General features: G+C 28.6%; 1 protein-coding gene across 1 annotated transcript; it reads right to left on the bottom strand.

Annotated features, from left to right (window-relative positions):
* Positions 1–1,351: 1,351 nt before the first annotated feature.
* On the bottom strand, positions 1,352–12,550 carry LOC145181742 (uncharacterized). The gene is made up of 6 exons (XM_090099826.1): positions 11,237–12,550; positions 9,616–9,711; positions 8,075–8,331; positions 7,413–7,589; positions 6,350–6,947; positions 1,352–2,069 (listed from the first exon to the last, which is right to left on the bottom strand). Exons 1-6 carry the CDS (start codon positions 12,093–12,095, stop codon positions 1,465–1,467), a joined length of 2,592 nt encoding a protein of 863 aa, XP_089955952.1. The 5' UTR covers positions 12,096–12,550; the 3' UTR covers positions 1,352–1,464.
* Positions 12,551–16,285: the final 3,735 nt, after the last annotated feature.

The following is a 16,285-nucleotide window of genomic DNA, read 5'->3' on the forward strand; positions in this document are numbered from 1 at the left end:
ACTAGTAATTTTTAGGGAAAAAATATTTGCGCCATTTTGCGTTTTTTAGAGACTTTGTAATTATATTATCTACAGCACCTTAAAATCACTAAAAAAACCTAGTAACAAAAAAAAGTGTGAATTCAAAACTGTTTTAAGGAAAAATAATTTGTTTTAAAGATTTCTCACTTGAATTTTAAATATATTACTCAATAGGCCACTTTGATTCGAATTAATTCGCACAGCTTCGATTCTAGACCACTTACAGCTCTTCTTGATTGCACGCCGTTGGGTATGACATTCCACTGCTTAATGATGAAGATCATTAGGGCAGTCACTTATGAGGAGATACTCAAGCCCTTTACTCAATGTATTTCCAGATTGAGTAATCAAGTGGATTTAAATCTGGTGCACAAGGAAGTTAAAAAACTTTTCCTCTTAAATCACGTAAATTTTCGCTAATCTTGTCTTGGGTGTATCAGGAGGAGCTAAATCTTGTTAGAACTTCTTGAATCGAGTTATAAGGTCGTAAACAGTCTTTTTAGCCATCTCTTATCTTGGTATGTTCTTGGTCTTGAAAGTAAACTACATTTTTGTTTTTTAACACTCATTTTGAAAGTTGTAATAGCATTAAGGTGAGTTTCCGCTCATCCTTTTTAGCTACAGGAAAGGGAAAGGGATGGGAAAATTAATCACGTGAGCATTTGCAGTGATTAATTTTCAAATTTAAATTAGAAACTGCAAATGTGTTGGTTTCTCAAACTCTTGTATTTCATCTTTGTTCTTAGCCTGATCACCTTATTCTGCGCATTAAATTTTATTTCAGGCATTTTTTTCAATTCATTTTGCAGACTTTCCTATGATGGCAACTCCTCGGTATGCCATCATAGGAAAGTCACCATATTTATTAAAACAAGCTGTGTCTTCCTTACTCTACACATAGCATTAAAACAAGTATTCTAATAAATGCACAAAACCTGCAGGTGAATTGCATGAAAATTTCACTTCTGTATGATGTATAATAAAATCGTAATCCTAAATATATGAGGGCATTAAAAATACAACACCACATGCGAAAATTTATGTTTGTTGATTGCAAAAGCATTATTCATGACAGAGGGACGAATTTTTACCAGAAGTAATGAATTACTAATATACACATGTTGGTCTAATTACTTATGCACCAAAACCAATATTTTTGGAGATATGACCAGTATGCCATCATAGGCGCTATGCCATCATAGGCACCTTCCCCCTATAAATATTTTTAAAGCAAAAAAAAATGGCTGTTTTGGAGCGATTTTGAAGAATATTCTATTGGGATTAAGATAATGACAAGTTCTTGGGATCATCAAAAGAAGACATGACATAATTAAATCGGTCATTAAAATTGCAATTTTGAAGAAATTTATAGCGCATTTTATCTTATTTTATTATGATCATTAAAAATTATTTTAAAAACGTTAAAAGGCTTTTTTTTGTTTGTTACATATGCACGTTGTTTGGTTTAATTCTGTTTTGCTTTATAAACTTGTGTTTCGTCATGTGCTTACCTAAATTCAAATAAAACTGCCCACACACATCGCATCTTTTAGAAGATTTAATTTTATGAACTAAATGATAATGTCTGTTAATATCAGTAAAAGTTTTATCGCAGCGACTGCAAAATCCTTCCAGCGCTTCTTTACTGACTTGTTGACGAACACATATATGTTTTTTTAAAGTGTAATTGCTATGATAGTGACCTCCACACATTTTACACACAAATTTTCTCATTATGCCATGTAATTTTAAATGTCGTTCTAGTAAATCTGTTCGCTTAAAATATCGATTGCATATATTGCATGCAAAAGGCAAGACCTTTTCGTGATTAGCACTGATGTGTCCACGCAGATTATCAGCTCTTACAAACTTTTTGCAGCAGAAAGAACAAGAGTAGCTTTTAATATTCGTAAAAACAGCGCACGTGTGAACCAATAAACTAGATTTATCTGCAAACGTTGAGAAGCAAATCTGGCATTGAAATCGCGTCTCGTTCCCAAAACGGTACTCAAGTAAACGCGAAGATACAACAGGTTTGTGAGTATTTACTAAAGGCATTTTAAATACTGTTAAAGTGAAAAGCTGTTATATAATAATAATAGAATTTATTGCAAAATTATAAACATAGTTGCAGGCTAAGAAAGCTGTTTAAAACTTTCTAAAAAGAAAAAATCTAAAGAGAACAAAAAGGTTTTATGAATTGATTATTAAAACACTACTAAACTTGATGAATCCAGCTTAAGGTTGATAAAAAAGAATAAAACTTGTTGTAAACGCTAAAGTACGTAATGAAAATATGTATAGTGACAAATGCAAAGAAATATTAATAACAATGATAAGAAAAAAAAAAAAAATAATAACAATAACAATTAAGACAACACTGTTAAAAATTTCCGTTAAAAAACGGAAAAATATTCTGTTACTTGCACGGAAAGTATCCGTATATCCATGTATGGGATGTACAGATACATTATGTACGGAAATTTTCCGTATCTGCGGCCAAATTTTCAAATACGGAAGTTTCCGTTGTATTAATAACTGCAGTTATAATCAACATGTTAAACCGCCATAAGTGATGATTTTTCAAACTTATATTTGGGTACACATTTAGCTTCAAAAAGAAATAGAAATATTTATAAAAGTTGACAATTGCATCTTCTTCTTCTTCGATTATTTACTGAAAAATTTGTAATGCTTTTATCAAAAGTTGGATTTCATTCTAGATATAATATTTATAACATAACTTTTTATAAAATATAATAATATTGTATATTAATTTATATAAATATTATATATATATATATATATATATATATATATATATATATATATATATATATATATATATATATATATATATATATATATATATATATATATATACTGATGTATTATCAACTCCAGGGATATTAAATTAATTATTTTTAATTATTTTGTGTTTAGCAAAAATATTAGTAATAAAGAGAGATATAGTGGTTTTGTAACAATTTTTAGCTTAAGCAAGAAAAAGTTAATTTTCAAACATTCTTAGAATAATGAAATGTTATTTCATAAATTTAGTTTTTTTTTTAGCGATGATTTAGGACCAGATGGGTTAAAGTTATTAATTTTCTGTTATAAAATATTCATTTTTCATTATATTATAATATATAACAATGGTATATAAAATAAGTAAAATAACTTAGTATAAAAAATTTAAAATTTTATTTTTTAAATGGTTTTATAATAAATCAAAATAAATTTTTATTAAAGATTAGAAAAGAACATTTAGATTGTTAAAATGTTTATTAGAATGAATAATTGTTATTAGAGTTAAAATAGAGTTTTAAACTTTTTCTTAATTTATCTGCTGCTCAAAAAATCATCGTATTATTTGGTAGGTAAATTTAGTAATTGATTATTAGAATTTGATTTCAAAGAAGTTCTAAAGATTTTTATTTACTTAATAATATAAAAAAATCTAATTTTCTAATTTTAATTTAAATCTAATTTAGTACTGGCACCAACAATGGTAAAAAATTGGCCTTCGCTAAATCAGTCATATAGAGTAACAACTTTAAAGTAATCAATCATTGCACACAATGAGTTTTTTTTTAAATTTATTACTTTATTAAATATTAAAATGTTTCCTTACTCAAAAACTCATGCATTTTTATTTTTAGTTGATTCGAAATGGATAAGAAAGGAAATACTATATTTTTTTGCATTTGAGTTGATTTATTTATATTTTACGAAACTAATATATATATATTAGATAAAAATAAATTTTTATGTACTGTGGGGTGCAAAAAAAAGCCACACTGATATTTTTTCTTGATTTCAAGTATAAATTGTATAATCAAGCAAAACAAAAAAAATTGGATGTGGCAGTGAAAAATTCAGGAAAGAAGAGGTATGCATATATATAAACTAATATTTATATAACAAAAATCATTAGAGATACAGAATAATATGGGCACATTTAATATTTTAGAAAACAGCAAACGGATATAGAAATTGGACGAATTATTGAAGCTGCTGACCGAGGAGAGTCTCATAGAAGCTATGTAGAGCGTTTTAAACTCCACTATTAGCAGATTGGTGAAGAAATACAAACAAAATGGTACAACTGAAAGCTCTATTGGATCAGGGAGAAAACCTAAAACTTCAAAAAAGGAAGATCGCTACATTCTTAATGTTGTCAAAAAAGATTGTAAAATCACATGTAGTGAGATAAAACTAGATTTGAACCTTACTAATATCTCAAAGTGGATAATATCTCATCGAATAAAAGTATCAGGTGAATTTTTTTCTGGAAAGCAAATAAAAAAACCATTTGTTAGTGAAATCAATCGCAAAAAAAGATTAAAGTGGTGCATTGAGCACAAAGATTGGACATGTGAACAATAGGCTAAAGTTATTTGGAGCGACGGGTCTCCTTTCATCTTGTTTTATAATGGTCGACCTCACTGTTGGAAATTAATTGGGGAAAATTCAACCCCCAAACATGAAACGCAACCATTAAACATGACAAAAAGGTCAATGTGTGGGGTTGTTTTAGTGCACACAAAGTTGGACAACTTTACCGGGTGAAAGACACCATGGACCAGCATTTGTATCACAAAATCTTAGTTAATCAACTTGGACCAAGTGTAAAAGAATTTTTTCCTAATGGTGACTACATCTTTCAACAGGATAACGATCCCAAACATACAGCACGGTTGAATAAGAGATATCTAGAATCTAAATTGATACCAGTTATGTCTTGGCCAGCACAGTCTCCTGATTTAAATCCAATTGAAAACCTATAGTCTATATTGGATAAAAAGTTGAAAGATCGTAGGGCAACAAATGAAGATAAACTGTTCCAAACTCTTCTTGTTGGTTGGAATGCTTTGCCAAATGACTTATTAAAAAGGCATGTAGATAGTATGCCTTCTAGATGCGCAGAAGTCATAAAAAACAAAGTGTGGCCAATTAAGTACTTATACAACTAAAACTTGAAAAATACTTCACAAATCCTAATTTCTTTTTATTATATGCAATATAGAATAATGTCAAAAGCATTTCTATCAAAATTGTCTTATATCACTTTTATTATATGAGTTTGAGACATTTTTTATTGCTTTTTTTTTATTAAAAAATTGAGTGTGGCTTTTTTTTTGCACCCCACTGTAAATTTATATAGGATTATGTAATATAATTATATTATTATGTACTAATACTTTATTAACTATTTTTTTTATTTTTTATTTGAAGTTGTTTATTTACAAATTGATTATTTAATCACGGAAAATTTAATATTTTATTGTAAATCAAAAATGATTTGTTTTAGATAATATTTTCGATAACATTCAATCTATTTTACATTTAAAATGTTCACTTTTTAAATTTTCATATGAACAACATTCCTTTCATTTACGAAAACTATACGGCAGTTGAGTTGCCACAACCTTTCTGTTGTTTAACGGGGAAAACGCATTGATTTTCAACGGAAATTTCAGTTTATATGCGGAAAATTTCCGGCAGCTGCGATGACAAAACCTCCCGTTATTTAACGGAAATAAACGGAAAAAACCCATTGTATTTAAACGGAAATATCCGTTTATTTACAGAATTTCCGTTTACATGTGATGGGTTTTTCCGTAAAATAACGGGAAGTTTTGTCATCGTAGCTGCCGGAAATTTTCCGTAGAAAACGCGATATTTTTTTAACAGTGAATAATAAAAGAATGATAATAATAATGATAATAATAAAAGAATAATAATAATAATAATAATAATAATAATAATAATAATAATAATAATAATAATAATAATAATAATAATAATAATAATAATAGTAATAATAATAATAATAATAATAATAATAATAATAATAATAATAATAATAATAATAATAGTAATAATAATAATTGATGATGATGATGATGATGATGATGATGATGATGATGATGATGATGATGATGATGATGATGATGATGATGATGATAATAATGTTAATAATAATAATAATAATAATAATAATAATAATAATAATAATAATAATAATAATAATAATAATAATAATAATAATAATAATAATAATAATAAAAATAATAATAATAATAATAATAAAAATAATAATAATAATAATAATAATAATGATGATGATGATGATGATGATGATGATGATGATGATGATGATGATGATGATGATGATGATGATGATGATGATAACGTTAAAAAGCATAAGAAAAAAAGACGGAAAAGCATAAGAGAAAAAGACAATTAAATTAAAAAAACAGAGACAAAATGACAACAAAAACTAAAAATTGAAAATGATTAAAAATAAATAAACTATAAATACCTGAGGAATCTAAAATTAAGTCAAAACTTTGGCCATTTTGTAATTGTTGTTTCTCCTCTAAATGGAAAGGAGGCACACAGTAGTGATCAGTTTCTCCAAATTCAGGGTTAGAAGATATTGGATTGCACTGAGTAACAGCATCGTTTTTAACATGAAGATTCTTTGTTAAAATGTCTTTATCAAACAAAGCAGTGCGATCAGCAATATTTAAATTTTCTTTTGCATTTTCATGATTACATAAAACATCGCTTTTTTCATTGACGAAAGATAAACTCTCTAGAAAAGAACATTTTTCACTTTGCTGCCTTAAAAGATCCTTAATATCCACATCTACATTGTGTGATTCGTTTCTCATTTGGATTTCTTCTTTTAAATTCCGTTCTTCCAGCAATAAGTCCTCCTTGATAACCAAACTTTGACTTTCATTAAGAATGATGTCATCAATCAATAAATTTTGTTTTTCATAACCTAATTCATCAGGAAAAGATTCTGTTTTTGTTTGACCATTGCTGCTTATGCCTTTAATTGAATTAGAAGATGCAACAAATATCTCACGCAGCTCATTACCATAAGCATTTCCATACCATACTAAAAGCTCCTAAAAATTTTTTTTAAACTTATTTTCTTTTTATAGTTAAAATTATTTTTTTTTTATTTGCAAAGTTTTCTTATTCATCATCTTTTAAAATTAAAGATTGCACCAACCACCTAAACAACTAAACTAATTATATCAGTATATAACCATTGTATTCAATAAAAGACAAAAATAACTGACAAAAATAATAGACAAAAATAACAGATAAAAACAACAGACAAAAATAACAAAAATCTCAAAAATCTTTTTAAAAATGCACTATCAATTGTCAAAGTATGTACAACCTAGAATTAGTAAAAATATATCATAATATATTTTTACAAATTCTAGGTTATAATCTAGATAGATTCTATCAGCCTCTATTTGATGTTTTATGGCCTAAACTAAATCATGGTCAAATGAAAATTTATATTGGCTACCATAATCTCCATAATAAAATTTATCCATTCAAAAATGTTCATTACTTACATCCCCTGGCAATATTTTTTTGTATGCTTTGTAGTAAATTCCATCACCATATTGCTCAGCTATCAGATTTTGCTCTTCCTCAAAGCGAGCACAATTAACAAATCTCATCCAGTCACTTTTTGTTTCATCTTGACAGTCAAGGTAATGCAGAATTTTAGTATTTTCATCATTGTATACCTAAAAAATGAACAAAGGTGATTTCAGCATTTAAAATTTCAATTTGAGTTTACTAACAATGTGTCAGTATTTTTACATATAGACACACACATGGTAAACTCAAATTGTACTAACTTGTATATCGACACATAGTAAACTCAAAATGTATTAATTTATATGTAAAATTGATGTTTATACATTTAATATAAAAATTTGAGAGTGAAAACTAATACAAGTATTAACTCTTACCAATAGAAAATTAGAAATCTACTTATACAAGAAAATAATATTTGCATAAATGAAAGATTTTAAAATTATCTTTTTAATTGATTATATTTAAATATTGACTAAAATAAAACTACATAGCACTTAGTTCTCTAACATATTATAATGTGATTTTAGAAATTATCCAATTATAATGTGATTTTAGAAATTATCCAATTATAATGTGATTTTAGAAATTATCCAATTATCAAAACAAAACAAATCAAATTAAAAAATTTTACCTCCCAGACATAAGCTTTATTTACTCTGGCATTATACTCATTTTCATTGAGGACTTCTCCCTCCATTTTTCCAAACACTGAACCTGCCTCATGTACAGCAACTGCAAAAACACCAAGTCCAGCATTTGGTATTGAAGACTCTTGAATTGTCATACCAATAGGGAGAGAAAGTACAGCTTTTGTTTGTTTTAACTTTTTCATTGGATCTCCGTGCTTCACGCATGTTCCATTTAAATACCTCTTGCAAGATAGACAAACTAGATGTAACCCATATATAACTAGTACAGCGACATGCAATCAAAATAAATTTGAAAATATTAGAGGTACAAATAAGTTTTGAGGCAATATTAAGGAATTTGAGGAAATATTAGAGGTACAAATAAATTTTGTGGTTTTTTTGTAACATTGAATCTTTATTCAGAGAAATTGGTAGAATGCATTATATTCAAAGTATTGTTAATCGTTCCCTACAACTCATCCTCATTTTTCAGGCAGCATGCATATTTTGGATTAAAAAAATTTCTCATCTTTTGAAGTGCTCCAAGAATCAATCAAATTTTTGACTTCTTTGCAAAAAGTGAAGTGCTGTTTTGGGTTGTCGCAGTGGATTCACTTTTCATCCCCCATGATGATTCAATTATAAAAACTCTTCCAATATTGCCTTTAGAGTTATTGTTTGTGCATGAAAAAAAAAAGCATTTGACCTTTCTTAGCTTGAGTTCATACAGAATCCAAGTTCCTTGTTTTTGCATCTGTGGCCTTGAGATTGAAAACATTTGTTGAGCCCAAAAGTTTCAATGAGCTTCTCTTCAGTTTGTAATGAACTTTAGTCTAATAATCCCTCTAACTCATTTTCAAACTTTACAGGCCTCTATATGCACTTTTAAAATTCTGAAACCAGTACTCAGATGTTTTTATTGATAGTGCATGTTAAGCTTCTCACAGCAGTTAATGTCCATCAACTACACTTGTCTTCAAATTGAAACAAAAAAGCAGTGCTTCACACTAATTGTGTTTTGCTGGTACAAAGGTTGACATGGTTAGAGAATAAAGAAACTATTGTTTACACTTCAGCAAAATGATACATACTGGAGAAATGGAAAATGATGACACTTTAACATGAATATAATTACAAGATAGTCAAATGCAATTTAATGCTAGCTATGCCATTTTTTGTAAACCCCTCAAGATTTAATTGTACTCCAAGTAATATAATTATTAGAAAAAAACATAGGACATGCAGATACATTTACATAGTTTGCAATATTTACATAAATTTGAAAACAGTAAAATCAATTAGATATATTCAAAATAAAAAAAAAAATAAAACAGTGATAATTGTGCTGCCATCAAAATTTATATACATAAAATGAATTAAACTGTATACAGTTTCTCAACTTTACAAAGTTGTTACTAATTTAGTAGTTAAGGCAACTTGTGAGATGCTGTTTTATCTGTATAAAGATCAACTTAAAGGGTAATAATTCTTTAAATTATATGAAAACTAAAAAATACAAAAGTAAAACAAGAAAAGTACCAACATTTTGCATTTGTTTCAGATTCACTGAGCAGAAAGAGGCTTTCAGCAACACGAAAAAGTACATCATCTGGTGCAACCTTTGAACTTTGAGAAGCATCTTAAAATGAATTTTAAAAATGCTTTTAAAAATCATCACAATCTATAACAAATACTTATATGTATTATTTACATACTATATATCCTAAAAAATCACCAAACAATATCTATTTCAAAAAACATATAATTTACTTTCTATAACCGAAGTCAGATAAAATGTTTAGCTGAAGAAAACTTTCAACTTAAAATTTGTGTAAAAAGACTTTCTACTATGAGAATAATATTAAAAATACAATCATAAATTTTACAGTTTTGTAAATTTATATGCTCACAATGCCCAATATACTAAATAAATATCTAAATATTATTTTCCAAATCATGTCTGAAAACTAATTAAAATAACTGTAGCAAAAAAAAAAAAAAAGTAAAGTAAAAGGCTTCTCAAATCAGATCATTAAGAAACATACTGCAGTTTCTCACAAGATTTTAGAGCTGTGCTGATAGTAAATGTTTCAGGTTTGATTAATCTTTCATTTTTATTGCTTTTATTAAAAATAAAAATCAAAAACAATCATGAAAACTCTACTATTAAAAACAAAAACTTAGAAAGAAATTCGCTAAAGAATTAATGCAATTACCTATGGCTTAATAAAAAAAAAAACCATTTAATTTATCTAATGATTATTTTAAAACTAGATACAATTCTACACTGCAATTATGCAGCTTATTTTAATGAGAATTAATAGATTATTGATTACTATCAAATGTTATACATTAATGTGTAAAAAATGTTTTCTGGGGATTTGAAGGACTAAAAAAATAGTTAAAAGACCTGATAATATAAAAATTTATAGCACAAATTGTACAAATTTAAAAAAAACAAAAAAAAAAAAACAAACAAACAATTATTTAAAAATAATCGAAATGTGAAAATGATAATTGATTAATCTATCTATTAAACTCAGATCCATACCATTCCACGTAAGAATTTTTAAACATCACTAATAATCAAAAGAATGCAAAAAACTATTACTTCAAAGTATTCCAATGATCAATGATTTGAGAACAAAAATCTTAGATTTCCACAAATATCTGGATGCAGAAATCATCAAAAATTTAGGAACTTGATACAAAAATTTGTATGAATTTAAGGGCTACTTTAAATACTCTTTTATTTTCCATTTTCCTCATTGGATCCTTAAATTATTATTACAATAATTGCTCTTCTAGATATACAAACTTACTGTTGCCCCCTCCCCTGCCAGCTATAGGTTACTCTTAGATGACTTAAAAGATAGTTAAATAAAAAAACATAAAAAAGAAATTATGACATTTTTATAACATTTTCTTCAAGTTTAATCATTGATCAAAGTTCAGAGTTAATTTCCATACTTTTAGAGCATAAAATAAATTCTAACTTAGTGTTGGCTCAAAAAATACCCTTTATTATCTACTACTTCTCAAAACTATACTTTCTTTAACATTTACTTGTGTATTCAGTATAGGTACTTGTGTGCTGAATAAATTTGATCTGACATTAGTTTGAAAAACATTTAAAATCTAAAGAGATTCACAAAATAACAAACCTGAAATCTCTTCTTCAAATTTAGTGGCTGTTTTCAACAAAGTATTCTCTAGACTTGAAGAAATTTTCGAACTGTTATCATAATCAGATTTTCTAGAAACTATTGTAAAATCAATGTCTTCATCATAAGAATCATTTGAACTTTTCAAAAGATCTTGACCAACCAAAAGATTTTGTTCAACTATTGGATTTTGATCAACTATAGGATCATGATTAATAGGTTCTTGTTCAACAATAGGATTTTGATCAACAATAGGATCTTGATCAAGTAAAGGATCTTGATCAACTAAAGAAATATTGTCAAATAAAGGATCTTGATCAAGTAAAGGAATATTATCAAATATAGGATCTTGATCAACTAAAGGAACTTTGTCGACTATAGGATCTTGACCAATTAAATGAACTTTGTCAAGTTTAGGATCTTGATTAACTAAAGGAACTTTGTCAGCTATAGGATATTGATCAGCTAAAAAAACTTTATTAATTCTATGGTCTTTTTTAGCTTCAGAGGTAAAAACTTGCCATGTTTTTGTTTTATTTTCTTTGTGTTTCTGAATTAGATATTCTAAAACAGCAGTGAAATCATCATCAGTAGGGTCTTTGTTAAAAACAACAGCTATAATTCTTTCACCATCTCTTTTTAAGATTAATTTTTTCATTTTTTTAACAGGTGACAAAGGTTCTGGAAATTTTACTAAATCATCAATATCAAGTTTATTCCTCTGTGTTTTATCCATAATTTTTCCTGTTTTTAAACTCCTATTTTTAATTCTGATTGATAATTTTCTCGTTATTGGGTATGGAACATGATTAGATTCGTGGTCATATTTTTCCAAAACAACTTTGCAAGGTTGAGTCATTTCTTGCACTGTTTAAAATATAAAATTTTAATGTCAACAGTTTGATACCTTACTAAAAAATGTTTAAGTATTACTATCATGCTATAAATGAAATGCTATTATGTGGTATACTCAAATAATATAAAATGAACTATTCAATTTAAACCAGTTAAATTTTAAAAAGCAGTATCTAAATAATTAGAAGCTGGTTAGTAAAATTAACGACACTATATTTGGCAACTAAAAGCTTTAAATCAAATTTAAAGTATTTTTTAACAAAAAATATATTAGCAGCATCAGGCTCAATGTGTTTTATCAAAGGTATCTAGGAGAAATAGAAAAAACAGTCTGAACGGTTGATTTAGCACGCTGAGTTAAATCGACTGTTTAGGCTGCTACCGTGTTAGTTTTTTCACCCTAACGTATCTCACAGTGAATCCGCTTAATACATATTTGACGATATCATATATTTAAGTAATTTGGAATTTTCAAAAAAAAAAAGAAAAATTTGGGAAGTGATTTTATCATGTGAAATAAGGGTATGCGTTTGCTTTAAACAACCACAAAGTTAACGAGAATAGCAAACGAGCAATTACGATAAAATCGTTTGAAATGCGTCCGTTAAGTTTTGGCCTGTGATCGCGATCGTTCGATATACGATCAAAAGTTTGTAAATTTTGTTATAATTCGACTTTTAGCAAACGAGCATTTTTAAGAAACTTAAAACTTAAAAAAACTATTTAATTTTTTCAAAGCTTTAGCGAGGTTTAGAAAGCAATGCGGAATTTTCCGAATTTTAACGAATTTTTTTGCTTTTATTCTTGTGATTCTTTCATAATTTGTTCTTATTTCTTTCTCAAACCTTCTGATTTCAATAAAACCTTTTTAGAACCAGAAGTGTTAATGAGTTATTGCTAAGATTCCAAGTACCTTTAACTGTGATTGCAGATTTTGTAGAAGTCAAAGTTAGCAGTTTAATAATTTAAGCTGCTATATAATTAATTTTAACGATTACTGTTAGCTATTTATGATTTTTACATAATTAATTTTTACGAATTTTTCAGGAAAGAGCATTACCTCTGGGATTTTCTATTTTTTTTTGGAAGACATGAAAAATTAAGCTCCTGTCAAAAACGTTTAGTTTATAAATTTCAGTTGGAAAAATTTTTCTGATAACTGCTAAACATGCCTCGAGCTAGAAATCCGATCTTGTAGAACTATTTTATGAAGTTAGAAGACTGTTCTAATGTTGCTCAATGCATCAAGTGCAATCATCGACTAAAAAATAATGGAAGCTCAACAACTGGACTTCATCGTCATTTTTCAAATGCGCACCCTAAGGGCTTAGTTGTCTTCCAAGAAGAACAACTATCAAAAAAAAAAGAAAGCAAAATGGCCTACTTCAGCTTGAAAAAACTGATAATGAAGAATTTGAAGATGCTTGGGATGGCCAAACCCATGTGTGCTTGGAAGATCAATTAAAAAACAAAATTTTTTTAGGCAAAAAAATCATAAACTAAAATGGAAGCCATTAAACATAGGCCAGCTTTGATTTGATTTGGAAGTGATGAAATGCCTTGTACGTGATAACGTGACTACTAGGAAAAGCGGATTCTGAGCCATTGATATATTCCTATACTTAATCCTAGCATACAAGATGGCGTCGTGTTTTTTTTCCGTTCTAAAATTATTTCTTTCTGCAATGTTAAGGAATGGATCTGATTTTGTAGTGTCCAATGGCTAGCGTATGTATTCCATCTTCCAAGATGAATCTTTTATCGTCGTTAGCGCTGAGTGCTACTTTGTTGATTTCTTCAGTGTAGACATCGTGAAGATGTGATCGTATAACATTCATGGTTGCGAGCTTTTCTTTCTTGTTCATTAAGCAGTCGTAATAATCTTGATGAGTGATGTGTTTTTCAACGACTTTCTTTTTAACCCCTTTGCATTTTTTGTGTTCTTCTTTTTCATTAAACACCTCATAGGAGTAGAGTTTAGGTCGAAGCCCAACAAACTCTTTAATTTGCTTACCAGCAGTCTCGTCCTTGAACATTCCAATAACTTTTTTGTTTAAACCAATCTTAAGCCCAGCGTTTTGAATGGCAGGATGATCTTTAGGAAATTCGCTGGTGTCAAATTTTTCAAGTACATCGTCGGCAATGTCCTGATAAAAATCTTCCGTTTCGATTTCGTAAAACAGAGAGTCAGTATCAGTCATTAACAATTTCAGCTTATCCCCGTATTTAGGCTTCATGTAGTCGTAGTGGTGCTGAAACATGAGAGTTTTGCTGATGTCTAGGATGCTCATTCCCAAGAAAACAGGCTTGTCGTAAAAGACACTTGTTCTTTTCATGTGGATGGCGATTAGGTTTTCATCAAAATGGTATTTCGCTCATAATTAGGTTTTCTTGATAATTTTAGAGCTTCTTTTCTAGTGGTGATAAGCCTAACATCAACGCGTTTTAGAATATTCTCCATAGTTTGTTATTTTTAAAAAAACTTTATTCTTTAAAAATTTCACCACAAGGTATTGATAACTTCTTGAAAATCAAGCCCTTCATTCAATTTTTTTAAAACGTAAAGACACAAATGACCACAATAAGACGTATCACCAAACTGAACTCTCTCGCTGTTGTAAAAGATAGGACTTTTTAAATAATCAATGAGCTCTACAAGAGGAGGTTGAGCATAAGAGTCAAAACTGTATTTCTTATCACCGTCTTTAAACCAACACACCCAATGAAACCCACCAGTGCTTGAATCTCCCGTATTTACGATTCCACATTCTTTTTTTCTTATCTTTTTTGGTAAATCATCCCTCACAAAAACACCTCGAAAGTTTTTCAATTTTAACTGTTTAGCAGCCTTTATCAATTGAAAGTTAGTTAAAGCCTCATTAGGTAAAACAATTCCTTCTACGTCAATCCATTGAAAGTCGATCATTTTTTTTAATTTCTTAAAAAGTTTATCCAAGTTTTTGAAAAAAGGTGAAAGAAGTTTCAGAGAATGGCGCCTAAAAAGGGGATGTTTGAGAAGGGTGAATTGGGTCCGAGCAATAAACCAAAACCAGTGCTAATACGTTTGTAACCTTTTCCAGTTTTAATGAAGAGTCCATCACCGTGAACATTTTTAGTCCATGGGGTGATAAACAATCCACCTCCACCTACAGTTTTTATCTTCATTCCTTTTCCATTTTTGCTCATGTAAAAAAGACCTCGCCCAGCGATTTCGTCAACCATGGCAGAGCCGGCAGAAGCTCCAACACCTGAAAGCAGACCAGTGGCAAGAGCAGGAACAACCTTTGTGGCTAGAGTTCCTAATAACGGTAAAAGAGCCCCAATGAAGCCATCTTCGACTTTCGAGTTGTATGCAATTTGTCTTTTGCTCAATTTAAGAGTGACCCCTTTTCCAGTTTCATACGCTTTTCTAATTTTGTTCAATTATTGATATAATTAGTGATAGCGAGAACATGTTTACCGTTCAAGTCTTGATGAGAAAGCTTAATGCTAGTATCGGTTTTGTCTTGAATGGCTTTTTTAATTTTATCAGATTGGCTCTGCGAGATATTAATTTTGATATTTTGATAATTGCTCATTTTTTATGTATTAAAAATTATTTATTTCACTTCTCGAATATGATATCGTATTGTAATATCCTCTCCACGAAAATCAACCAAATCTCCATTCTGATCAATGATGCGAGTAACCATTGTTGAAATTTCAAACAGTTTAACAGGAAGATAAATCAAATGCATTGGTCTCTCGATGATTTTAAAGCCTGGACTAACATTTGGATAAAAGGAGTAAATGCAATTTAATTGGGTTCCATTAATATAGGATGATCCGATAACGTTGTTAACGATTCTGATGGTGTTAATGCTTGAAATTCTAACGATATGATCCGACTCGTATTCGGAATTGGAGTTTAATTTTCTTTTAGTAAACCCTAAAACTGAAGAGATGCTGTTCTCCACGTTAAAGTCAATCAAATAATTCAAGCCAAGTTTAATGGTTGATTTTAAAGTATTAAGATTGATTCTAATTTGAAGGTTGTTTGGAGAGTAATTAATTTTATTTGCAATAATATAACTTCCACGTTGAGCTGTTTTTATTGTGTTTAAAATAGACCTTTGCAAATACTCATTGATGTCTTTAATGTCATAGCTTCCTGATGGAATGATAATGTTCTCCCAATTAGCTCCATTGTTCATG

The sequence above is a fragment of the Hydra viridissima genome, unplaced genomic scaffold (genome assembly GCF_058129835.1).
Source record: "Hydra viridissima isolate aposymbiotic clone 2 unplaced genomic scaffold, HvirCarnegie_v1 scaffold_10, whole genome shotgun sequence".
NCBI classification, from domain to species: Eukaryota; Metazoa; Cnidaria; class Hydrozoa; order Anthoathecata; family Hydridae; genus Hydra; species Hydra viridissima.

Bases quoted from the DNA above. Each gene is read 5' to 3' on its own strand.
- LOC145181742 (XM_090099826.1), bottom strand. From the start codon at position 12,095: ATGACTCAACCTTGCAAAGTTGTTTTGGAAAAATATGACCACGAATCT. The intron at 7,590-8,074 runs GTAAAATTTTTT...TTCATTTTTTAG, and splicing joins ATAAAGCTTATGTCTGGGAG to GTATACAATGATGAAAATAC. The intron at 6,948-7,412 runs GTAAGTAATGAA...AAAAATTTTTAG, and splicing joins AAAAAATATTGCCAGGGGAT to GAGCTTTTAGTATGGTATGG.